The sequence below is a fragment of the Hoplias malabaricus genome, chromosome 13 (genome assembly GCF_029633855.1).
Source record: "Hoplias malabaricus isolate fHopMal1 chromosome 13, fHopMal1.hap1, whole genome shotgun sequence".
Lineage (NCBI taxonomy): Eukaryota > Metazoa > Chordata > Actinopteri > Characiformes > Erythrinidae > Hoplias > Hoplias malabaricus.
In genome coordinates, this window is record NC_089812.1 from 30,637,268 (window position 1) to 30,664,144 (window position 26,877).

Sequence of the window (26,877 nt, forward strand, 5' to 3'; positions counted from 1 at the left end):
TCTTTATTGAGGACTGTGTTTCAATTTATTATTATTTTTTTAATAGTAATGTATTGTTACACTGCAGTTGAGAATACAAAGATTTCCATAATCCAAACATACATCACAAAATATGCTTCACATACCATTAAAATATTTCAAACATACACTGTAAAAAAAATTGCTATAAATTTACAGCGGGTCTGCTACACTATTTTACTGTAAAATCACAGTATTTACAGTAAATTATTGTATTATTCAATTACAGTAATATGCTGTAAATTTGTAATACAGTAGTGTTCCTGTAAAAATACAGTAAATGCCTGGGAACTCTGCTGCCAGTATTTTACTGTAAAATTTACAATAATTTTTTTTGCAGTGTACAATATATTCTTTGTGAAATGTATGAAAATTAAAAAAAAATGAAATTTGCTCTGAGGACGTGATTTAATTTAGCATTACCACCATTAGTGAAATTATAAAACACTGGTTCTAGTTCTTCTATAAGAGAATACAGCGCTTCACTCTGGGTGGTAGGTTTTAAACTCCTCTTGGAACTGGACATGGTAAGAAATTGGTCTAGATAGGACATCATTTTGCCTGCTTTACACAGGCAAAATCTCTCATGGGTGTTGTATATCTTAAGAGCTAAGATTCTAGCTTCTGTCTAGACTCTTGGATAAATAGAGAGAGTACAAGTACGTTATTCTTAAAGTTATAAACAATGTACGTACCATTTAAAGTTCAGCAGGGGTTTTAAAGGCTAATATTCATCAAATTCTATTCTCTAGAAGATTTTGTCATAGAACTGTGTCAAATGTAAGGACATTATATAAGTCCTGGAAATTAAATGGGGCATATGAAATCAACACAACTTAAAAATCTACAGATGTATTAGAATATGTTACAATCATGTTCCCTTAGTAAATGTACTGACAATAAGGTTACCACATGTTTGTCATTTTTTGACAGTGTATGCTGTCAGGAAAACATCACTGTGGTGGTAAATATTCTGTACACTTCAAGAAACACTATGTAATTTTACCTTAAAATATGGCTTCAAAATTATGACCTGACCTGTAATGGGGAGAACAGAGCCTGTTTTTACTACTCCGTGCTCAGCACTGCTACATTATGTAACTTGTATCTAACAGTACAGTGCTGTAAAAATTAATTATACATAGGAGCGCAAAAAAAGTACATATTCCTTTAATTGGGAACATTTTTTAATTGTAACTTATTCTATTAGAATTGTAGATTTTAAAGTTAAAGTTTTGTTAATTTCATCTCCAGGACTTGCATTCTTTTATTTGACATTGTGCTGTAATGAAAGCTTACAAATATTTACACCTCTTTCTTGAAATGAGAAGGAAACACAATTGGACTACACCTAAAATGCTCAGCAGTGTAATCCACATCTGATTTGCAGTCTGTGGGCAACTGCTGACACCTGTCATTTTGATTAATGTATCTGACAGCACTGATGCGTTACATAAACACTGTTTAAACAAGGACTTGATGTTAGAAAACAATACATTTATTTAAACAGTATTACAAATGCAGTAAAATGGATATGATTACAACTTTTTAAGTTTGCACACCACATCTACTTTATCTCAGTATATTAGTTTGTAACATTGGAAAAACAAATTATACTATTTATTGATTAAGGTTCTGTCTCCACAAAACCATTTGATTCTGACACTGTGCTTCTATTATATATTTTTACATAAGATTTCATTTTTAATTTTAAAGTAGTACTATTTGGGCAAAACAAAGTTACCACACAGTTTGTAAACAGCAACTGAAAATACCAACAGTATAAAGTTTCCAAGGAACTGCATGTGTGAGCAGAACTGAATAAATATTTCAGAGCTGTATCAGCTAGTTTGCTTTCTGCCTCTTAAACTGTTATTAAATCCTGTGAAGTTGATATAATGTTCTATTTACACAGAGTCATTTAGAATGATGTGTATGTTTACTTAAGCACCTACTACATTAAATTCTTAGTTCAATATCAAATATCGGGCATTCTTATGCAGATGGCAGAGACAAAAAAAAATCTTTATGTATCGACCCCATATCAGCTATAGATGTTTCAATCCTCTCACCGTCAAGACACATCATCAACGGCTGATTCTATAAAATCTCGCGATAGCGACTCCTGCACCACTTACTACGCCAAAGTAAATAGGCAGTTTTTTAAAGAAATGTATAGACATTTAATTACAATATCCCTACTATAACTATGACAAATTAATAATATTTTTCCAACAGTCGGGCACTTTTGGAATCGACAAATTATTGACCGAATTATTTTGCTTAATTTTCTTAAGTTCATTTTAGTTTTATAACGAATTTTCTGTTAAATTGTATTTATTTAAGTTTTTAGGATGTCAACAAAGTCATTCAAGAAGAATGTATAAGTCTCTGTTCGAGAGAAATTTATTCTTAGCGGTGGCTTCCTCTGAAGTAGTTGAAAGACTCTTCAAGTTTCCTGACAGAGAACTAGCATATTAATGTAATGAATGCTAAGACGTTGGTGGTGCCAGTGCCGTTCCGTTCAAAACAGAACAGTGACTCACGTAAAAATATTACACCACGAATAGAAGTGGGCTTGTTGGCTTATAGCCTGGTTTAAGAAACGAGGTGATCCGTGTAGTATTTAAAAAATATAAACGACCGGAACATTCATCTACATTACGCTCCAAATAGTGTTTATTAAAACGTAGAAGGCGGTGAATTATATCAGTAAATAAAGCAGGCGTTCTATCAAAATATTCCGTACATTTTTCGAAATGTGTTCGATTCTCTGCAACGAACCATTTAATCAAAATTGTCTGTTTAAAAGCCAGTTTGTGACTTATGCAGAAAACATGAAATACCAGCACAACTAATTTTCAAGATAATATTTTATAAGCAATATTCCCCCACTGGGAGGTGTTCCACAAAGCAGTTAGCCATCTAACTTAAACCAAATTTTGACTTTGGGCTGAGTTATCTGGTTAACCTAAGAAATGTAGTAACCCCCACCTACCCACACACACTTCATCACCACTTCCAAATTTTTCCTTATATTTAAGCCTGAAAATAATATATATATATAATTTCAAATAATCAAAATCCCAAAAAAAGGCTTGGAATCTTAGTGGGACCTTTCAAATAAATTAAAATTCTGGATTGAAAGCACATAGTTTCTGTTGTTGTTGTTTTATTTGTATTTTGTTTGTTGTTGTTGTTGTTGTTTTTAATCCAAGTGTATTAAGTAAGTTTATTTAAAATGTACGTTTCAGAAAAGTAAATTTCAATATTTAATCTCAAAATAGATCACTGTGGAGCAACAAAGTTTTACGCAGTTGGTTTTAACACAATGGTATGTTTTTGGACTTTGTCAGTTTATTATTAGATTTATTGTGTTTCTGCTTATAAAATGGATTCATGTGGATGGAATACATTCAAATACACATTTTAAATGTGGAAATGTGGAGAAGGTTATCTTAAAATATATATTTATATCAAAAGGTCTGAGGGGTAAAAAAATAATCCTGTCCTGTATAGGCCACGGGAAAACCCTGCAAAAAACCCTCCTCCAATCATTTAATTCAGACCCAATTAAATGGTTAAATGGCTTACCTGCCTCTTTACTACTTCACCCAGAGCTGCTTTGATAGCTCTGCCCTGTCTCAGAATCAAACCTGAAGAGAGGCATAGAGTGAGAAAAAAGGATGAAGAGAAGGCTCCCAAACAAAAAGAGGCTGTATGAAACTAGAGGGCACACCAGGATTACAGGGCTCCTCTCTCTGTTATTTATCGGTAAACTTATTGCTTTGGAACAAGGGCTGAATTTAGGGGGTGAGAATTCAGTTGGTGTTTTGAAATAAAAAACAAACAAACAAACAAAACACTGTCTTACATGCTGATTTCTACTAAATCTATTACAGTAAATGAGTCAATGAGGTGTTAAGGAAGCCACAGTTTTCATAAAGAAGCTTTTCTCAGTCTGTTGGTCCATGTGCAGTCTCTGAGACTGTAAAGCTACATCCAAAACCACATAGGCCTGATATCATATATACCCGTGGCTGTCAGTCCTGGTCCAGCTGGCACACTGCCCTGCACATTTTAGAAATGCTATAACCCACCTTATGCAACTAATGAGCTAAAGAACCACTTCTGAAATTAAAGTGAATGTGATTGGGTCAGGGGAACCTACAACATTAATGGCAGAGATTGGGCCAGGATTGAGAACCACCTATATTTTCCATACATCATTTCCCACCCTATTTAATAGGTTATCTTGTAGTTTTAGATGCAGAAATGGTCAAATTTTAAATTCCTGGCTACTCCCTGTGTATCGCACTCCATATGTCATTAACTTGTATATTATTATTCCCCAAAATTGTGCAAACATAATTTTAAACTGTTCTGAAACATATGACTAAATACGAACACTGATATCTTAACATGGGCGTGGGACCCGTAATTCATGCCCTACAGAGTACACTATATAGTAGGGAGTAGAGGACCATTTGAGATACAGCCTTGTGCCGCGTGATTGGTGGGTACCTTTCAATACCATGTGATTGTGGTTGACCAATCAGCTTCGGGCGGGTAATATTCAAAATAAAAATGGCGACAGAGCGAGTGGTTGAGTACGTAGACGTTCCTTTGAGAACTATAAAACTTCCTATTATATGAGAAGCCTGGGTATTGTATACACAGGGATAGTAACGATACAAATATATCGTTATGTATGATAGTATGCCTTGTTCTCTCAGTAAATATAAAAAACGTTCCTGTAACTACGTTAATAAGTAGTTTTCGCTCTTCTAACTTATGATAGCTGCCTTGCTATTCACCCGTTCTCTACTTTTGAGCAGGTTTAAAAACAATTTTACAAAACTATTTACCCGACATCTGCAGTTGGTGCGTTTTACTACGTGAATTGGTCAAAATGTCCAAGGCAAGACTGCTCATGATGCTGAAGTTTGCTTCTTAGTTGACAGTTTTATTTTGCCTTGCTCTTAGGCTCTTCTTGTATACATGCAGTTGTTCTGTGTTCTTTAAAGGTGCACTAGGCAATTTTATTTAATTTAACTATTGTACATATACTGTGTGCTAGGATCCCTGGGCTCACTTAACACACTGACAGTTTAGTTAAATGTCATCTGTAATTACAGGATGCTGGAACGTAGTGACCCCGCCAATTTGAGACAATGCGATTCCACAGAGGTCCAGGAGGCTGGGGATGGAGAGATCATGGCACCATATTTAATGGTGAGCCTCAGCCTAGCACATATGAACAGTGAATCATATTTGTGTTTATATGTAAATGTCGTGTAGTATTATTTCTCTGAATACTGCAATGCAGTGATTGTGAATATGTAACACATTGTATTTAAAGTTAGTTTGTGTTTGTGTAGGACTGCAGGCGGAAACAGAAGCTCATGTGCCAACAGCTTTGTGTGCTGGATGATATTTTGAAGCTTGTTGCAAGTATCAAATCAGCTGAGCAGTTTCTGAATGAGCCAAGTCCAGCTAATCCAGGTAACATAAATATTAGTACACACACAGTATAAAATGAGCTTGATTTGTGGGACCATCCATCCATCCATTATCTGTAAGCGCTTATCAAATTCAGGGTTACGGTGGGTTCAGAGCCTATCTGGATACACCCTGGAGGGGGCGCCAGTCCTTCACAGGGCAACACACACACACACATTCACTCACACACACACACCTACGGTCACTTTTGAGTAACCAATCCACGTACCAATGTAGGTTTTTGGACTGTGAGAGGAAATCGGAGCACCCGGAGGAACCCACACAGACACGGGGAGAACACACCAACTCGTCACAGGATTTGTGGAACCATTAAGCCATTTTCAAGTCAAGAAGAACGGATTTAGGGAATAATTGTTTTGGATAATGGCACTGATATATGTGTATATTGGTAGCTGGTTGATGGCTTGAACTTATAGGTTGTGTTTTTGCACAGGGACTGAGGCTCGTGCTGCCTGGAAGGCATTGAAAGCAGAGTATCTCCAGCAAGTTGAGGAAGTGGAGTGCTTAATAGTCACTTTGGAAAATCGCATGAATGAGCTGCACAGTAAACGACAGATGCTGGAAGCTCTGCTGATCACCTTGGAGAAAAAAGTACCTTGAAAAGTTTATTTTTCAGTTCATGGGGTTATGTTGCACAGTTTCCGGTGTATATATAGATTATGGCAAAATTTGGAAAGATTGGAATAATACAGTTTTGTTATCTAGGTGTTTTTGGGCAGCCACAGACTTAATCCATACTCATAACACTTCTAATATTAAACCTTATGGATTGATTCTTTTTTTCTTGTGTTTTATAATGACTTTTCAGTGAAAATGTTATGATGCAAAATAGACAAATATATTTTAGATTTAAAGTGTAAATAAGTTTGATGTTAGAAGCCGTCAGAACCCACCCTAACATTCCTTGTTTTCAGAAGGAGGAGTACAAGGAGAAGGAGAGAACTGCAGCAAAACAAAAACAAAGAGCTAATGTAAGTTTACCTTTTAATTATCTCTCCTCAAATATGTCTCAGATGTTCTCAGAAATTTCAAATATATGCTACCATCCTCACAGATACACTTCATTTCTCACCTTTAGAACCAGCTCAGTTTGCATTTGGAGGAGTCTCTGCAAAAGGCCCAGAATGCAATGCAAATTTGTGACAGACGACTATCTGAACTCAAATGTGAAATACAAGAGCAACTATCACGTGTTGCTGATTCAACATCTTTTAGAGACAGGTGAGGGTCTTTCTCCAAAATAATTGTCTGAGTGTATGGTGGAATGGAGACATTTTATGTGGATTATTAGCCGTAAAACCTACTTTGGTTTTTTGCTAAATTTATGCAGTGGAAGTTTGTCTAGCTTAATTTAAGCTTGGCCTAATTTTGAAAATGCTCATGCGTACCAGTTAGTTTCCTATAATAAGCTATAGTGGGCATCACCATATGCTAGACATTGGTCAATTAATGAGACTATATAATATTTTTAATGGAGCATTTATTTTCATAGGGCGGCACAGTAGCGCAGCAGGTAGTGTCGCAGTCACACAGCTCCAGGGACCTGGAGGTTGTGGGTTTGATTCCCACTCCAGGTGAATGTCTGTGAGGAGTGTGGTGTGTTCTCTCTGTGTCCGCGTGGGTTTCCTCTGGGTGCTCCGGTTTCCTCCCACAGTCCAAAAACATGTTGGTAGGTGGATTGGCGACTGAAAAGTGTCCGTAGGTGTGAGTGTGTGAGTGAATGTATGTTGCCCTGTGAAGGACTGGTGCCCCCTCCAGGGTGTATTTCCGCCTTCCGCCCAATGATTCCAGGTAGGCTCTGGATCCACCGCGACCCTGAACTGGATAAGGGTTACAGATAATGGATGGATGGATTTATTTTTATTTCACGATAATAGACAGGTAATCCAGTTAAGGTGATGGTTTCACAGAGTTAAGCCATTTAAATGATTTATTTGTCCTGCATGGCATGCAGAGAGTGGTTAGGGCATGGTTTGATGCAGAATGTCAAAGGATGATTATAAGAAGGATGGAAAGACCCTTTTATGTTCATTCACTTGGCAGCCAGTCCCCAACCATTGTGTCTACTATGCATGCAACGCATGGCATTAATCAAAAGCAGCAATGTGAAGCTCCACTATTTGGTGAAGCACAGACTTTCCTACTGTAGTTTGAGCTGAATTTGTATCCTTTATCCAACAGAGGTATTGAACTGAACTGTGTAACCAAACGCGTTATGACAGTATGCCTCCTCCTTTACAGCAATGTGCAAATGAATGTTCACTAAATGTAGCATGGATTTTGGGGCAATATATGAATGCATTTAGTGATGGGTCAATAGTCTATAAGATGCTATTTAGACTTTAAGACGTTTGGACCTTTGTTGGGAGGAAACTTTAGCATAAAATTTAGCATAACTTTAGCATTAATTTTAACTGAATACACCCCAGCTCTGTGAAGGACTGGCGCCCCCTCTGGGGTGTGTTACTGCCTTGCTCCCAGTGATTCCAGGTGGGCTCTGGACCCACCTCGACCCTGAACAGACAGATAATGAATGAATGAATGAATGAATGAATACACCTGAACTGTAGTGTGGTCCAGCATTTATAATTAAGATATGAAAATCAAGTAGTGCACCGATATGTAAACATCCGTTAGCCACAGACATGGGCCATGGTGATTTATAAATGGCTTAAACAAAACAATTTAGAAGTTCTTGCATGGCTTACCACACCCTTCTCATTGTGCTATGGTGTCATCCATTCCATATTAATTTGACCACAACTGTGTCAGAAGTTAATGGTTTCTTTCTTTCAGGCTGCGAGACATACTGGCAGCCACTCAAGCCAATATGCAGTACAGGCTGTTGTCAGTCGGCCCCTCTGAGCTGTGTCTAGAGCTTCTACCCCGCTCTACCCAGCAGTCATTGCAGCCTCTTCGACTCTCAATCACTATGACAACAGATGAAACTTTCCATCTTCAGGTAAACTTTCATGTTTTGGATAAAGTTGCTTATCCTTTAGAAATTTGTGGTGCAACATTATGGAGTCTGTGCTGAAATAGGACAGGTGTTTCTTGTGTGTAAGCTGTGCTTTGTGGTTGTCAATCCCTACAGGTATTTCAGGGCACTGCAGGTTTGTTAGAAGAGTCAGTAGAAGGCCCTGTGAGACAGCTAAGTGCTGCCCTGCTGGAGGTGATGGAGCGCTACATCAGTCAGGGAGAAATGCTCGCTGAAATACAGGCCCTGCATTCCAGGTATTGACTTGGGTCCATGGTGCAGTGTAAACTGCAATAGAATTGTTCTATAAATGTTTATGGCATCTTCATATGGACACTGACACATTGAATGGATTGATACACAATAACAGTGAATGAACAGATGTATATTAAAAAAAAAAATTTTGTAAGAGGGGTACCTTTTCCATTTGGGGTCTACATATCCCTAATGAAAGTCCCTGGCAGAATGAGAATCAAGTCATTTTAATTTATGTCTCAGATTTGCCATTGACTGGTGTCCAGCTAAACGGCTACTGATCTTCCTGAAGTCTGCCACCACAGTGTGTCACCTGGAGGTCAGTGAGGGCTATCCCTCATCAGGCAGAGCAAATCTGCTTTGTGTCCGCAAAGATGGCGCTCTCCTGGATCTCACCACCTTGCAGGTAAACATGACTCAAGGATTGTGGAAATAAAGATTCTTTCTGATATGTCTGACTGAATGACAAACACCACTGGTTAAAGAGCAGTAGCGTATCTGAGTGTTTGAAAAAGCCTAACGAGACTTCCTGCTAATAGACAATAGGTCAGATATTACAGGTGATAGGATAATCAGTTTCACAGTACTACTGTATGTTAAAAAAATTGTGATGCTTCACTGACCTGTAATAATGAGAACAGAGTTAGTTAGTTAGTTATCGTTACACTTATATAGCGCCTTTCTAGATACCCAAGGACGCTTTACAATCTACACTGCTCAGAACGCTCAATTCACACACACACACTGGCGAGAAGCGGCAGCCAAACGCGCACAGCGTACTCTCAACCAGAAACGACCGTCCACCTGGAGGACTGCATCGGGCACTAGGATTTCCCCCAGGACAGAGCGCCAATCCATATCTGGGCACACACACATTCACTCACACATACACACTCATTAACTCACACACCAGGACAGTTATTACAGAAGCCAATTCACCTACCCTCCATGTTTTTGGACTGAGCATCTTTCTTTGCTTCTCCAGGCTCAGCACTGCAGAAAATGTGGTGTTCCTTTAAATATATATATATCCTACAAAAATATGTAGTCCAGGACTAGGATTAGTCCATGACTAAGACACAACCTGTTAGATTTAGTGATATAGAAAATTGTGTAAAAATCCATGTATCTGCTTTCTAGCTTGAACATGCACCCTATAAATCTATAAATGTTTGTGTGTATACATAGAATATTATAACTACACTACAGTACAGTATTAGTGTGTGTTTTTCCAGTACACCAATAATTTTATTTATTTTTAATTAATTTGTTTTTACTTGCAGCCTCCTGTGGTGAATCCCATTCTGACAGACTGGCTTGAATTCCTTTCTTCTAATCCAGATCTCTGAGCACCAGCTGCAGTATCAGTATAGTCAGGTAGAAAAGGGTTAAAAAGAATGGACCATAGCAAGTTAAATAATAAACATTCTACCATAAATATATGATATATGGGCAATATTAATGTTGTGTGTGTGTGTGTATATACTGATGTTGGCTTACTGTTCTCTTGTCAGTTCTTAAAAAAAATGTAAGATTTGATTATACTTTAGAAGTATTAGCCTTACTCTTACTCCGATCAGATACTGGTTTTGTCTTGTTTATATGTTTTTCCTTGTCTGTGTTATTGTGTTTGAATCTACAATTACAGTGTTACTGAATTAGATGTGATGTACGTTCTATTAAACCATTATATAGGCAGGTTTTGCTGTAATTACTCTGTTTTGTAATCATAAGTATGATCGTTTAAATCAAGCATCTCACAAACTTTGTCTCAAGGTGATGTTACAGTCCTGTATGGTGCTTGTTTTTTTAGAGAATGGGATTCTGCTGAACGTTTGTATATTTGAGTGTAAAATAATATCAGATAAACAAACACATTAATCTTTGTATTGTTAATATTAGTTGTATTAGTTTATGAGCAGTTGAATTCCTCATTGTGCATGTATATGTTTGTACACAAGGGGGCAGCACAAACCAAAAAATCTAAGTAAAAGCAAACATAAACAGTAATAATATTTAACAAACGCCCATTATATCAGATTCAAAACAAACAAACAAAAATTAACGAAAAAAGAATTTTTTACTAAAGCATCTGTAGCTAAAAATTGTTTGAATATGTATACTTTTTTAAGTGGTGTGCTCTTTGTCTTTGTCAAGAGGTAAACTTTAGGTTTTTCAGTGAAATCAGCATGGATATTTTTTCCATACCTCCAGCCCAATGATGTTGAGTGCTGGTCTCCAGGGTGATTAGTCCACTGTTCTAAACCCCAGGAACCTTACTGTGTAATTTGCAGATTTTTGTTGTTATTTTTTCTCATTAATACCCAGAATCCATCCATCCATTATCTGTAACCGCTTATCCAATTTAGGGTCGCGGGGGGGGGAATCATCGGGCGCAAGGCGGGAATACACCCTGGAGGGGACGCCAGTCCTTCACAGGGCAACACACACACACATTCACTCACACCTACGGACACTTTCGAGTCGCCAATCCACCTGCAACGTGTGTTTTTGGACTGTGGGAGGAAACCGGAGCACCCGGAGGAAACCCACGCGGACACGGGGAGAACACACCAACTCCTCACAGACAGTCACCCGGAGCGGGAATCGAACCCACAACCTCCAGGCCCCTGGAGCTGTGTGACTGCGACACTACCTGCTGCGCCACCGTGCCGCCCGTAATAGCCAGAATCTGTAATTTTTTTGTGACTTATATGGCTGGGTCCCCTTCTTACTTTGCAAAAACGGACAAAATCGTAATTTTACATTTCCCATTTACAATTATCACTTTCCTAAGTATCTTTTCAGAAACAGCTCTTTTCTGAGTTACATCATAACTCTAAAATAAAACTCTAAATAACAATAAAATGTGATTTTCTTGCATGCTCAGTTAAGTTTTGACAGGGACTTTAATTCTTTCAGGGATGGCTTACACCTCTAGGAGGCAGCAACTAGTGAACTCTTTTTAACCAAGTCAGTGGCTTAACAAAGGTTAGATAACAGCTCAGATGTTTTTATAGCAACAGGATTGGCCTGTTGGGTCTCTACTTTTCTGAGTGTAATCTGAGTATACTTTTTATTTATTATTATTTTTTAAATGTAATATGTATATTTTATGTTTAACTCAAGCATGCCCCTGTCCATTTCTTTATTTATTGTCTCTTTCATTCAGCTTTCTTTATTTTTCCTTAGGAAAAACAGTTTAGATTCCTGAATCCCCCCCCCCCTTCTTTCCATAGTAATAGATTCTTCATACTTTAACTATGACTCTCAACCTCATGCTCACTCCCCCTTGTTTCTCTTGCCTGGAACTTTTCTCCTATTGGCCAGTAGAGATGTGAGGTATTTTCATGAATGGACCAATAGGAAGAGGCTGTGAAAAGTTGGTTATGAGGGCGGATTGACCCACTTCTGAAGTCCATGTGTGAGGAGGAGAACCTCTCCACTTCTTTTGTCACGTTCTCCCATCCCATGTGAGATGGGAAGGGGCCGAGCTTCGGGGTACGCTTTGGTAATCCTCTTCATGGATCAGACGCGGAAAATTAATGAAAAATAAGATGGGTGGGTGGCGATGTAATCAGCTCTTATGAAAGAGGGCTTGACTTTCAAGCAAACGTTTCTTTCACTCATCACCTACTTTCATGCAGGAAGGCATGACTGGCCTTGTCTTGTTTACTTTTTTGGATATTTATGAAGAGTGGCCTGTTCCATTGATTTTAAAATGTAATTTTTGAGATGTAAACTAATTGAGTGATTTGATAAAAAACACCATTGTATAGAAGTATTTCACCTCAGATTTCTTCACAATGGGCTTATATGTATCAGGAGTTACAATATCTGCAATGCAAATGTAGCCATTTTATTTACTATCCAAAAAATGTCAATAGGTGTACAAGTGTACTTTGAGTTTTGTGTGTGTTTTTGGCAGTAGTACTGTAGTTAGTTCATTCATTCATTCATTATCTGTAACCCTTATCCAGTTCAGCGTCGCGGTGGGTCCAGAGCCTACCTGGAATCATTTGGCGCAAGGCGGGAATACACCCTGGAGGGGGCGTCAGTCCTTCACAGGGCAACACACACACACATTCGCTCACACGCTCACACCTATGGACCCTTTTGAGTCACCAATCCACCTACCAACGTGTGTTTTTGGACTGTGGGAGGAAACCGGAGCACCCGGAGGAAACCCACGCAGACACAGGGAGAACACACCACACTCTTCACAGACTGTCACCCGGAGGACACCCATGTGGACACAGGGAGAACACACCACACTCCTCACAGACAGTCACCCGGAGGAAACCCATGCGGACACAGGGAGAACACACCAACTCCTCACAGACAATCACCCGGAGGAAACCCACGCAGAAACAGGGAGAACACACCACACTCCTCACAGACAGTCACCCGGAGGAAACCCACGCAGAAACAGGGAGAACACACCACACTCCTCACAGACAGTCACCCGGAGGAAACCCACGCAGACACAGGGAGAACACTAGTACTGTAGTGATATGATAAATTTAAGAAATGTCACACAGCTCCAAGGTGTAGGTAAGGTGCTCCCTTGGCTTCAGCCCTTGCCTCATGTTTTTTTCTGTAAGGACTTTGGTGTGTTCTTCCAGTATTTGCCTGGGTTTCCTCTGGGTTTCCATTCGCTGCTTGAAGTTGTTCACTGGGTTACCATTAGATGAATTAAATAAGCAAATACTGTGCATTAAAATAATCAGAAGTGTGAACATATTCTCCCTTACAAGATCAACGAAACATATCATATGACCAGTGGCATCCAAAGTTTGAATATAACTACATTTAAAGATTTTTATAATTCAAAGGTTTTTTAAAAACCTGTTTACTGAATATTGTGGACTCAAGGCACTGTTTTTCATTAAATAATTTAAAAGCAGATTCATTTAATAAATTATCTTTGCTTCAAAATGGTGCATCATTCTTAAGTTAACCTTAATTCTGTTTTGCTTCACGCTGAATGTAAATTGTCCTTAGTGTTTCAATTGAAGCTCATACAGCCTTTGGTGATTTATATTCAGCACTAAAACTTCCTGGGGAAAAAAAAACGCTGTTTTCTGGGGGACTTTGTTTGCCCCACTCACAGTGACTGTCTGTACCCATCCAAGTACTATTTTAGGAGGTGCAGGCTTTGTTTAAACCCTTGTTCTGTTAAAAGATGACAGAACCAGGGCATCAACACAGACAATGACAGAGCAGGCATTTTATTTCAGCAACATAAAGGGCTTGTTGGAGGGTGAATTATTTTACATTATATATTTCTTGGTCTAGGTGCATTTATAAATTTGCTATGTGGGCACATATCTGTGGACACCTTCTTATCAAGCATTTCTTTTGATATTCAGATTATAACTTTAAATAATAAATTATTCATCTGTGCTACAGTAAGAGCTTCTGTTTTGGTCAAACCTTCACATACAGTGGAACATCTTTGTAAAATGTTGATGATCCTCATCATTGCTGAGATCACTTTCACTCCTCCACAGCCAAATATAGGTTTTTACCCTAAGCTCAGATGTGACTGCTCCCAAGTGTCCATTTTCATTAAGTGTGTTTATGTAGAAGTTATATAAGCACAGTTGAATGTAGCAGTCCACAGTGGGGGGTACCTTAAAGTAGATGAATTCACTAATTATAAGGTGTGTCTACAAACGTTTGGACATCAGTAATTCAGATTACACACAATTGTTGAGATGTTAATAATCATACAGGGTTTTATTTGTGCTTGTGTTTCACAGATGCCATGAAGCTAAAAGAGAGACTCACTAGATCAGAAACAAGGTGACTCAAGACATTGGATTATTTAAATGTAGATTTACTATGGTGAGAGACATTGATATTTTATTTATCAATTTTTTTATGTCTAGTCTGTCACAGTATAATCCCGGCATTGGGTGTATCTTTCATTTCTGTAGTTCAGAATGGCTTATGCCTTATTATTACTAGTATGTGTCTCAAGACTAGACTAGAGTGAGTTATAGAAATTAACCAGATACATAAAGAAAATCAGGGGCAGGACGGTGGCGCAGCAGGGAGTGTCGCAGTCACACAGCTCCAGGGACCTGGAGGTTGTGGGTTCGATTCCCGCTCCGGGTGACTGTCTGTGAGGAGTGTGGTGTGTTCTCCCTGTGTCCGTGTGGGTTTCCTCCGGGTGACTGTCTGTGAGGAGTATGGTGTGTTCTCTCTGTGTCTGCATGGGTTTCCTCCGGGTGACTGTCTGTGAGGAGTGTGGTGTGTTCTCTGTGTCCGCGTGGGTTTCCTCCGGGTGCTCCGGTTTCCTCCCACAGTCCAAAAACACACATTGGTAGGTGGATTGGTGACTCAAAAGTGACCATAAGTGTGAGTGAATGTGTGTGTGTGTTGCCCTGTGAAGGACTGGCACCCCCTCCAGGGCCCAATGATTCCAGGTAGGCTCTGGACCCACCGTGACCCTGAATTAGATAAGCGGTTACAGATAATGGATGGATGGATAAAGAAAATCACAAAAAAAAGAGTCTACAAAAGTTTCATAAAATGTTTTTTTTATGATGTAAAACATCAGAAATACATGTCTTAATATTGTTCTATTATATGCATACACAACATCTTATACATTTATGCCCACATAACCTTGCATTGAGTGTTTAAACTTTACAAAAAAATATATTTATATATAGAATATATTATACATTTAGAAACATTTCAAGTATGTATAGATTTATGCTTATTTACACATTTTTACAAGTCACAGGGATGTAAATACATGTGGGATTAATCATCATTATTTTGCATTATTGATGGAGATAATCTAGTCACTGTCTTGAGTGTGTAAAGCAGCCTCTTGGAGAAACCTGAATCTGACTGGAACAATTCTACTGTTCTTTCCAGCGTTCTGTCTGTGGTTTCCTTCAGGAAGCATTTTTGCACTTGCTCCCTTCAGCTTGCCCCAGTGGAGTGCATTTCCAAAACCGATTGGATCTTTGAGTCCACGTCCCTCAGTTTGAAACTGTGGTTACGTTTCACCAACCATTTCATGCAAGGCTGATACATTAAATTGTCATGAACATTACATGGTCATTTTACTCTTCTGGTAGCACTGTGTGTCCCTTCGGCTTTATAACTAATATTGAAGTCTTTGAGCACCGTCAGTGCCAGTCAGCTGCTGGTGGAGTACTCTTGAAAGGAGCACCAAAGCACATCATGCCAAGCCTTTCATTAAACCCACCATTACTCGTTAAGACTGACAGCTGGCTGGAAATTGTGGCAGTCTGTGGTCCCTCAGACATCGATACGGAAGGAGAGAAGCTTCTCAGAGTGCATGTTGTTCAGTGTGCGGAGGTCTGGCAGTTTGAGCAGTAGCTTGGTGAAACGCGAAGAATCACTTGGAGCGCTCTTGCTGACAAGAGAACGCAGGGCTCGGATCAGGTTCTCCTGGAGCATCTCCACCGAGTTTATGTTCTCAATGCCAGAGCGATCTGGATAGTAATGGAGAAAAATGAGAAACCAAATATTACATTTATGATTATATAATTGCAAAATAATGTTTTAACTGCCACTTTTATTCCTTTCTATAAGCAACAAGATGCCCTTCACTAATGTCCATGATACCAACCTGCAGAAACCAGCACCACGGCAGTAAAGAGTCCCAGCTCCTCTGGACAAAGCTCTAATGCACTGAGCTTCTCGCTGAAGTCAAACATGGTTCCCAACAGATCTCCCATTCCCATATGCTTCAGAGCATCTAAGCTGTAGGTGGTGCCAGAGATAAACGTTACAGTCTTTTCCTTGACATTAAAGAGGGATGCAAACCTCACCATCAGTACCTAGTGGAACAGATGAAACGGAAAGAGAGAGACAGAAAGAAATGGAAACCTGTTAATGAAGTTTTCTGGAAACATTTAAACATTAGCTTCTGATATATAAATATATAGATAGATCAACAGATGGCCAAGAGATAATGTGCATACCTCAAAGGTTCCAGCCTTCAACAAGGTGACCTGATCGTTCTGGGATAGAGAGCTGAAGCCCGGGATATGTTTGGCAAACTCTACCACCTCCCGCACGGCTGGTGTGAAACTAAGTGAGAAGTCTTCCCAAATCTCCTGTGGTGTCTTGTTGGGATCTGCCTGAGGATGCATGTTCATTGGACAAGCCTGGGAGGGGGGAGACAGAATTATAGGTACTGTTATAATTGATCTAACATTGAGCAGATCCAACTCTTATCAAGGTCTCAACAAAAATGATGGGAACATGCATTTGATGTAAACTTGACTCACCAGAAGGATTTCCTTGCGGTTCTTCCATGGGCAGTTTTGTGACTGGCTATTGTTGCTGGTCTCTTGACCTTGGTGAACCCCATACAGGTTGTTGTTGTGGAGGCGTCGCCCATTGTTGTGGTGTGCCAAACCCTGATGCAGCTGAATGGAGCCTGGCGAGGACTGGAGATTATGTCCATTATCTGGAACCATTTCATAACCGTTGCGTTGTAGGGCTATGTTATTATTGTGACAGACCGTATTGTGCCCATTTACATGGTAGCCAGCTGAACACCGATTACCAATTTGGTCATCCAGATCAACATTGTTGTTGGGCCTTAGTGCTGAGCCTAATTTATCATGAGCATAGACAAAAGTCTCACGGTGAGCTTGGGTAATAGCTGTGATGGTGGTGTCCACACCAGGGCTGTGGCACAGTGGTGGGGATGTGGCAATCAGAAGAGGGCTCTGAGCTGGCTGAGCTGGAGGAGAGGCAGGGGCAGGTGGGGACGGGGAGGGAGCAATGGGCACAGTAGGAGGCTGTGGCTGAGGGGCCGCTGTCAGACCCGGGCAAGGGGAAGAGGATGAAGAGGTCGGAGTGGTGGATTGGAGACTAGCCATTTGGAATTCACTCTGTAACTGGTTGTTCACCATGTTATTCATGGCACTCTGCATTTCGGCCAGCATGCGCTGCTTTTCACGTTTTGGGATGCGTCCAAAGCGGACAGCTGCAAGAAAAAAGGATTTTGTCAGTTTTTGCAGATTGTTCTTTTCTAAAATTTACTTTGTTTTGATGTTTTTTCTTTTGAGACTTACCGTCCCGAGACATGCCCACAGACAAACACTTCTTGAAGCGGCACTGTTGACAGCGGTTGCGATTGATCCGCATAATAGTACAGGTCTCGTTCTTCAGGCACTTTTTGTACTGAATGTTTTGCTGGATGCTCCGACGGAAGAATCCCTGCAAAGTGTAAAGAAAAGCTCAACACTTGTACTGTCGCAAACATGCATTTGTTTATTGCTTATCTTAACTAACTACCAAAGTCTAAGACGGAATTCTCACCTTGCAGCCTTCACAAGCATGGACGCCGTAATGAAAACCTGAAGCCACGTCTCCACACACTTTACAGAGCAACACCATCCCGTTCAGCTCTGAAGAATGCAGAAGAAAAACGTTAGCATTCAAAAACATACATTATTCTATTTGGACTTTCAGCAAGTGGCACTATAACTCACTTGTAAGCGCAGCAACTGATTTGTTTGGCGAATTGCGTGCATTGGACCCTTCATCCCGACCCCTCGGGGATCCTCCAGAGCATGAGGAGTTCCCATCTTCTCCAGACCCAGAGCTGCTGCTGCTGCTGGTGTACATACGTGAAGAGTCGTGGGAGCCATTCGGGGAAGGTGGGAAAGATGAGCCGAAGCACGGCTGCATTGACTGTGAACTACTGTTGGAATTCTCACTGTACATGGATACTGGGCTGGTGCGGTTCGGAGAGCCTCCACATGAGCCGATATACGAAATGACTCCCCCTAGGGAAGAGAAAAGTGGAAATATGTTTTAGAAACATGGTACACTTTAGTGAGTAATGAGCTGAACTCTTATTTTCCCGTGGGGAAGAGGGAGAAACAACATGTGTCTATTTCTCCTCTTAGCACACAGGCTTAGGCCACATGCCTATAAAAATGTTCCCTCAACTACTGCATGTTTTTACACAAGGAGCCTCAGTAACACAGATGAATACTTGGCAGCAGAGAGGAGGGAGGGGCGCTGGATGTTTGGAAAACACAGCCACTTTCTAGGAAACACTGCACAAAGCCATTTAACCATGTTTCAAGTGCTCGCTTTTTTTTTTAATGTTGATGATTGCCGCTGGCAGTGGCATGCCACGTGTACACACACCTGTCTTATCTTCCTCATGTACACTAATGCGGTTGGCTCATTCCTAGCTATGATTCACGCCCAGATCTCTGTTTAATATCGTGGCACACGTGCAGATATGTGTGTTGTCTCACCATGTTTACGAGAATTGTGATAGTAGTCACTACCAGATTACTCTTAAGCAAACTTTACTGGCAAACCTGAATGAATGTTACTAACAGCTTGTGAATGAGTGTGTGTGCGCCAGCATGCTTATTCCCAAAGGAAGTGGTTTATTACAACGTTGCTTTGCCTGTTTTAATCTTTTGCATCTAACGAATATAAAACATTTTGCCTTTCAACTGCTGTTCCTGAGGACATTCCAAACCAGAGGGAGACAGCTCCAAGGATTATATAACCAATGTACACTAGCACAAAAAGTCAAAGGGTCACTGTGTCAGGTGGAATCACAACAGAAACACGTGCAGTTTTCTATGACCCCCCCCCCTTTGGAAACCTACCCCACCCTTGGTTCCTAGAAGCCCTACCCTTTAAACTCTTTAAACCCTGTAAACACTCGTGTTTGTCCGTGTATTTACAAGGAAATTATGTTGGTGTCTTGCTTTTATCAACGAAAGATAGACTCTGCCCACAATCTCAGTGGCTACCTTGTTTTGTATGGCTGTGTGCAAAAGTTTGGGAACGCAAGGCATGTTTTGTTGATTTTTGTGAAGATAGGAACAAAGTCCTTCACAAAGAACAAACCACCCTTCAAACAATTTTGTTTACATACATAGTTGCTTTTTTCCCAACATGCCACACGAATGTGAAATTTGCCAAAAATAAAAAAGCCATATTTAAAATAGTTTTTCTGTTTGCACTAAGTCCTGTTTTGAACATCCACAAATGTGTCATTGGACCAGGGCTTTTGCACACGCCCGTAGACCCTGCATTATCACAGGCGTGTAATGTTAATCCGATCAAGTAGCGTGACATTTTCTTTGACACAGAGACTCTGTGAAAACTCGTGCGTCCACACAGTGGCCTCGTGTAAGGCTGGCTCGAGCGCATCATCCGCGCACGCCCCCGTTCCACGTGCGTCGCAGACATACGGCTTCTCAACGAGACTACAACAGCAGAGGACCCGCCTTCAGGACATTCAATCCAGCTGCACGTTTCTCATGCTTTTTCACTGCACTCACTTCCTCCCAGACTGCCACACTCCGCTTAAACCTCTTTTAGGCAACAAACAAGTTGAAGCAAATAAAGCTTATTGTACGGGTGTTGTATTAAAGGGAAATATTGTGAAACCTACAGCCCCCAGTTCCTCGTTATGGAGTGTTCAGCAGTGGCATGGAACCTATTTTAAACCAAATTAAGTCCATTTTGGACAGGTTTATACAGTCTACAAATTAAGGGACCGAAATATCCCAGTAAACAAGGAACGTCCCTGGACGTTCAAAATAGGTCTAAAAGTAGTCTGTCAGTCAATGACGTATTTTAAACGTCAATGGACGTCCAAAATCCATCTTAATAAGTTAGTTAAGTGGTGACCAATCGATAACGTCAGTGGACGTCCAAAATGCGTTTTATACAAGTAATTTATTTCGGGACCAATTAATAACGTCAATGGACGTCCAAAATACGACTAATAGTCGTCTTTTTAATGTCTGTGTTTGGACGTCTTTTCAGCTTTCATTTTCAACCTTAAGAGAACTTTGATTAGACGGCAGTCATTACATTATTTCAACGTTGAACCAACGGCTAAATGTTTACTGGGATAAGAGTTAAGCTATAGATTTACGCTATGGGTGAGTCCCAAACTGCGTACTCGTAAAGTCTGCGTCAAAAGTACTGCACAATTAAGAGGAAACAAGGTGTAGTAAGTAGTGCGTGGTTTGAGACACACCTATGTATTCATGTGAAGAATATGTACCACGACAGAACTGTTTGTGAAATGTTTCCTGCCTATATTCGATGGAATACAAAAACTTTTTTATTACTAGACAGTTTTTACAGCACCACACCGATGCTTTATTTTCATATGAATTTATTAATTTACCAATAAGTTCTTCTTATTAAAACTATGCATTTCTCAATGTTTAAATTCATGCCAATAATAATAATAACAATAACAGCAGTATAGTAAAATACCTAACACTACTGAGTGTTAAAAAAATTGCAGTTCCTATGGAAACATGCGGGCTTATAGGAAATGTTCTTATAAGCAGTTATCTTGCATTGTCCACAAAAACATATTGTTTATCACTATTATAATTAAGTAATTCATATCTATGCAGGTCTATCTGTGTATTCATGTCAAGGGAAACAACCGACCATCCAAAAAACAAAAAAAAAATGTTACGTTGTCTTGGATTGATTTCATGTCCTAGTTTTAAAGTGAACGTGGGTTAACGTGAGGACCAGCCCGCGTCCCACTAGTCGCTCTCGCTTCGTCCAATCAGAGCGCGCACATGGCTTCGAGCCGCTACGTCACACGCTCAAGACTAGGCGGCGTTATGTAACGGGCACCAATGGGCGGAGGCGCGGAGGCGGAATGAAAACAAAGCGCACATGGCGAGCTCCGGCGGTCCATGTGCAAGCGACAAGGCGCGTCTGCATCACAGGGATGTCCGTCCACCTGACTCTCCTACTGCGTGACCTAGTTCCCCGAACTCCTCGAGAACACTGAGCTTTAACCCGTCACGTCCTCGACCCCCAGACCATGCCCAGGGTTTGTTTTCTTAACTCGCTGATTTTATTGGGTGGGGGCACGACACATACTGTAAATGTAGATGTCATTTGGTTTCCGTAAATTCCCAACCCATTGGAGACATATTATCAAAATCAACTCAGTTACTTCTACAAGTCTAACACTCGTTTGCTGAGAATCTAACGTCTCATTCAACTCATCGTAAGTCTGCTCTAAATAGTCTTTCGTAAAACAAACATCACCTTAAGAGCACAACTGTGTGGGGCTCATCACAACACTGACTTTAAAATCACGAGTAACCAGTGACTGAAGGGGAATTGAATGTGTGCTCACAATTTGGCAAGCAACAGGTCACTGTTTCCCTTTGGGTGTATGCTTATAACTGCTTAATAAAGTCTCTCAAGTGTTTATGACCTAAATAATAATCAGTAGTAAATATCATTATTATGGAACCTTCATAAAGAGCATTAATGAAATGCCTCTGTTCTAAAACAGTGGAAACAAGAAGAAAACCATGCAAAAAAATAAATGAATAAAATAAAAAAACAAGCAAGCACTCAGCACTTAGTACCTGTGTTGTTGTTCGTGTCCATTGCGGTGGTCATCTTGTCCTCCTGTATCGTCATGCAGGTGTGGGATGAGAGGAAAACCGTGGAGAGTAAAAAGGCAGAGAGCTGCTCGCGAGGTCGCCCGGACTCTGTTGGAGATGGTCTCTCCTCCCGGAGAGAATCAGCCTCAGCCCCGCAGTCTTACACCATTCAGCACTTTCGCTTTACAGTCGGCGATACGAGCGATGCAACGGAGGGCTGCAGCGCGCGCGGGAAATGTGACCGGTGAACGCCGGGCTTTGTTCTGTGTGAGGGTCTGTCTGTCTGTCAGTGTGCGCGGTCTCTGTGTCTGTGCGTGTGTGCAGCTCGCTGGCTGCTCGGCCCGGTTTTGCTGCGCCGCGCTCGCGCTCAACAGACACAAACACGCAGGCGCGGCGGCTCCAGCGGCTCCGCACGAGGCTCGAAATGTGTCCATGTGACCTCGGGGAGGGCCTCGTGGCCCAGTGACACACTTTTCGCGGACACATTGCGGTTCGGGGCTTTTTTTTTTTCGAAGTCCCCGCGCGTACAAAAGACACGCGGTTTTGGGATTTGTAGTTTGCGATTGGTGTGAGTCCTTGGGGGAGATTTAGTGCGGCCAAGCACAGAAGGCTGCGGTGGAAACGCTCCAAAGATGGTGAGTTTAAAGGAAAGAAAGCATGGAGCCAAAAATATACACCGTTCGAGCCACAGTCAGTTTGTACGCACCTGCATCCGTCATTCGTGCTGAAATGAACAGGTGTAGGGAGTTTGCCCCGTTTTGCTGCAGTAACAGCCCCTGCTCTTCCAAAAGCACTGAAAACTAGATGTTAGAACTGTGAAGTTTGTTTTCAGGCAGCCAACTTACGGCCAGGGTACACAAACCTTTCTTTATCGATTCAGAAAACAAAGTTCCAATGCTGAGGGGTTTATGTCCCTCTTGTAAAAATTTTGGGTTCAGCATGTGGACCTTAAAGTAGTTTACACATAGAATAAAAAATAAATAATAAATAGTCTGGGTATAGTTGTCTCTAAATGTAATTAACTGCTCATTACTGTATATATAAAATTATTAAATAATTTTATATTTGTTCATTGTATGTAACCAGAAGCACTGGGCGCAAGGCGGGAATAGACCCTGGAGGGGGCACTAGTCCTTCAAAGGGCAACACACACTCACACATTCACTCACTAACTCTTGAACACTTTTGAGGTTTTTTGGACCATGGGAGGAAACCGGAGCACCCGGGGGAAACCCACGCAGACACAGGGAGAACACACCAAACCCCTCACAGATAGTTACCTGGAGGAAACCCACACAGACACAGGGAGAACACACCAAAACCCTCACAAACAGTTACCCGGAGGAAACCCACGCAGACACAGGAAGAACACACCAACTCCTCACATACAGTCAGTCTGTGAGGAGTGTGGTGTGTTCTCCCTGTGTCTGCGTGGGTTTCCTCTGGATGACGCCATGTGGCACACCCTCCAGCGTGTATCCCCGCCTGACACCCAGTGATTCCGGATGGGCTCCAGACCCAATGTAACCCTGAACTGGAAAAGCGGTTGCAGACAATGAATGAATGAATGCATTTATAGGTAAATATACCATATACAAATCTGCCATGGTTGCATATTTGATATTTCTTAGTAATGCAATGTGGTTTAAGACAAGGGTGTAATTTAGACATTAATAATTGACAAGATGCTAATTAACGGCTATAAATCCCCATCTATATTAGATTTCTCTTTTACATTATCCAAAGTATTCACCCTTTTCTCTCTAGACAGGCCACAGGTGCTTGTTTAGTCTCTTGTCACTTCAAGACATGACTACTGCCACTCCCTTGTAGCAAGTCTACCGTCGGGCCTTTGCAATTGTTTCAGAAGTATGGCACTATCAAAGGTATCATGTGTCAGCCATGTGAATCATTCGCTGCTTTGTGCTGTAGCTGCCTGCATCAGATTCAGAAACACTAATGCTGGCCTACAAAGTCAAAAATGAACCCCACCTGCCGTGCTTGATGGCTTTTCTCAAAACCTCATTTACACCAAAAACCCTTCAAGTTTCAAGTACTGCTCAGCTTGAAGACATACCCCCAAGTCATTGATGGAAAAGGAGGAGAAAGGGTGGTGGAAGGGTGAGAATTTCTTCATGAGAAGGTGAGGGGAGAGGAGTAATTTTATAGGGTGTGTCTGGGTGTGGTCCTTGTCCCAAATTTTACTTATTTCATAACTGCATTTAAAGTACAGCTATGGTTTTAAAGTCCAGTTTTGTTTCCAAAAGGTACATTACATTCTCTTCTCCAGAAGGAGAAGTTAATATTTGTAAGCTTTCATTACATTCATTATCTGTAACCCTTATCCAGTTCAGGGTCGCAGTGGGTCCAGAGTCTACCTGGAATCATTGGGCGCAAGGCAGGAATACACCCTGGAGGGGGTGCCAGTCCTTCACAGGGCAACGCACACACACATTCACTCACACCTACGGACACTTTTTGAGTCGCCAATCCACCTACCAACGTGTGTTTTTGGACTGTGGGAGGAGACCGGAGCACCCGGAGGAAACCCACGCAGACACAGGGAGAACACACCACACTCCTGACAGACAGTCACCCGGAGGAAACCCACGCAGAAACAGGGAGAACACACCACACTCCTGACAGACAGTCACCCGGAGGAAACCCACGCAGAAACAGGGAGAACACACCACACTCCTCACAGACAGTCACCCGGAGGAAACCCACGCAGAAACAGGGAGAACACACCAAACCCCTCACAGACAGTCACCCGGAGGAAACCCACGCAGACACGGGGAGAACACACCACACTCCTCACAGACAGTCACCCGGAGGAAACCCACGCAGACACAGGGAGAACACACCACACCAAAGCTTTCCAAATCTTATTTGATGTTCTTTTCAATCAGCACTTGTTTTGCATTAATTATAAACTTATGACTGCACTCATGTCTTAGTTTGTTTGACATTTATTTGGCAAAATGCAGTATGTGAGCATTGTGTATCTAGGTGCATACTGACTTGTGGATTGTAGCCCATACAAACGAAGGATATTTTTGAGTAGCCAATAAAGCATTTCATGATTCGCTAAGAATGTCTGCTAAATTTGAATGTAAATATAAGTTTGACTTATTTGTTATAAGCACATGAATGATCTATTTATGTAGATGCAATTGTTTCAATCCTCAATTATAAGATAATGCCTCAGTTTCGTGGTGGTGTGTGGTGCAGTCTGCTTAGATCGTACAGACAGTCTATTTCAGGTCTGCACGAACCTGTTTATTTATGACCTTTATAAATTCCCCCCGTCATTGACAAAACCACTGATTTTTATTTATGGCACTCTTATTTTCATTCCTGATTGCACCCTATAAACAGATTCTAATGCGTGTCCTATTTTAAGTGGTAAGCATTACACACTCTTCCTGCCCCAATGTCACCCATTGTGTCCAACCAAAGGGACAATCAACATGCATTCAGGCCCAGTTCCTATGATGTAGCCTATTTCTCCCCAGCTAAAGTCCAGCAGGTGCCCTAAATAGAGCTGCCTCCTCCGAGATGAAGCTGACCGAGGCTCGCTGGACCGTTGTCCTCTTTTTGGTATCGGCACGTGGCGAAGAACAAGTGCAGTGTTCCGGAAATAGAAACTACTCTCACGGCGATAAACGCCTGTAAACACGACCTCGCTTTGAATCCGCGTTCACATTGTTGCCTCACGAGCGCCGGAGCTGTTAATATTAAATCTGCTGTGCTCTGTTTGTGTTGTTCATCCTTTTTCCGCTGCGTGGTGGCGCACGTGACTGCAGACTGAGCGTGTTTGTCCTGATACAGAAGCAGCTGGTGCAGCGTGTTCGTGTTATTATTTACAGGCAACATTCACTAGTTCACTTGAGATAAAAATACGCTGTTTCCCTATATTTAGAGCTGGTTTGCCGCCAGAAACAATAATAAAGCGTGTTTATTTAGGAATCTGGGTCTTATTCCCCAGTTTATTTAAACTCGCCGTTCCACCTTAAATGTTGTTTATTGTATTGTGTGCTGTAAGGTGGAACGTAAAGTTCGAGCAGCAGCAGCAGGGAAGAGAGAGTGTAATAAGGCTAAGAGCGCGCTTCCTGCGGATAAGAGACCATCTCGACATTTTGTCACGTTTGTGCGGCACGCCACCTGATTAAACACCACGAGACCATGCGATGCGCACGAGGCGATCCCGCGTAAGTGGACCTGACACAACCTGAAGCTACTGTTTGGGTCATAAACACTCATTAAAGTCCTCATCAGTTTAAGGTTCTCCACCGGCGCTTCATCCAGGCACTCACCGTGACTCTGCATTTTATTATAACACATTGTTTCCTGCTGGAGTTCCTGGATTCCCCTCATTACTGTTTATTCCTGTCATCACAATCCAGTCTCATCAAAACACCATCCCTGCACTTATTTACCTGTTTTAACATCGTCTCCCGGAGCCTGGGAGATAAGATAATGAATGATTGTCACTGTGATGGATCGGGGTGGAGGGGCAGTCACTGGGTCCATGTTGAGAGGGATTCCACAGACGCAGTCCCACAGAGGGTCATATGCTGTTAAAAATAAAAGACCACACCTAATTTGTTTTCAATCATAATGAAGTTCATTAAGATATTAATTTTTAGAGCTAGAAAACCAGGAGAAAACATGTTAAAC

At 41.2% G+C, this 26,877-nt stretch overlaps 2 protein-coding genes across 3 annotated transcripts; one reads left to right on the top strand and one right to left on the bottom strand.

Moving 5' to 3' along the window:
• The first annotated feature begins 4,570 nt into the window (after window positions 1-4,570).
• Window positions 4,571-10,752, top strand: LOC136665168 (ZW10 interactor-like). Of its 2 annotated transcripts, none has more exons than XM_066642756.1 (10): window positions 4,571-4,628; window positions 5,157-5,253; window positions 5,400-5,523; window positions 5,975-6,132; window positions 6,456-6,512; window positions 6,620-6,762; window positions 8,338-8,503; window positions 8,636-8,775; window positions 9,017-9,179; window positions 10,057-10,752. In XM_066642756.1, exons 1-10 carry the CDS (start codon window positions 4,606-4,608, stop codon window positions 10,120-10,122), a joined length of 1,137 nt encoding a protein of 378 aa, XP_066498853.1. In that variant the 5' UTR covers window positions 4,571-4,605; the 3' UTR covers window positions 10,123-10,752. The 2 variants fall into 2 exon arrangements, with proteins under 2 accessions (XP_066498853.1, XP_066498854.1); XM_066642757.1 differs by lacking the exon at window positions 4,571-4,628 and adding an exon at window positions 5,027-5,045.
• A 4,603-nt stretch (window positions 10,753-15,355) lies between these two features.
• Window positions 15,356-22,502, bottom strand: LOC136664748 (nuclear receptor subfamily 1 group D member 1-like). Its single transcript, XM_066642131.1, has 8 exons — window positions 22,180-22,502; window positions 18,271-18,567; window positions 18,098-18,186; window positions 17,851-17,995; window positions 17,056-17,762; window positions 16,747-16,932; window positions 16,392-16,602; window positions 15,356-16,254 (listed from the first exon to the last, which is right to left on the bottom strand). The coding sequence occupies exons 1-8, from the start codon at window positions 22,232-22,234 to the stop codon at window positions 16,058-16,060; spliced, it is 1,887 nt and encodes a 628-aa protein (XP_066498228.1). The 5' UTR covers window positions 22,235-22,502; the 3' UTR covers window positions 15,356-16,057.
• Window positions 22,503-26,877: the final 4,375 nt, after the last annotated feature.

Bases quoted from the DNA above. Each gene is read 5' to 3' on its own strand.
- LOC136665168 (XM_066642756.1), top strand. From the start codon at position 4,606: ATGGCGACAGAGCGAGTGGTTGA. The intron at 4,629-5,156 runs GTACGTAGACGT...CTGTAATTACAG, and splicing joins GCGACAGAGCGAGTGGTTGA to GATGCTGGAACGTAGTGACC. The intron at 6,133-6,455 runs GTACCTTGAAAA...CCTTGTTTTCAG, and splicing joins TGATCACCTTGGAGAAAAAA to AAGGAGGAGTACAAGGAGAA.
- LOC136664748 (XM_066642131.1), bottom strand. From the start codon at position 22,234: ATGACGATACAGGAGGACAAGATGACCACCGCAATGGACACGAACAAC. The intron at 17,996-18,097 runs GTGAGAATTCCG...TACACTTTGCAG, and splicing joins ATGCTTGTGAAGGCTGCAAG to GGATTCTTCCGTCGGAGCAT. The intron at 16,603-16,746 runs GTATGCACATTA...CTGTTCCACTAG, and splicing joins TGAAGGCTGGAACCTTTGAG to GTACTGATGGTGAGGTTTGC.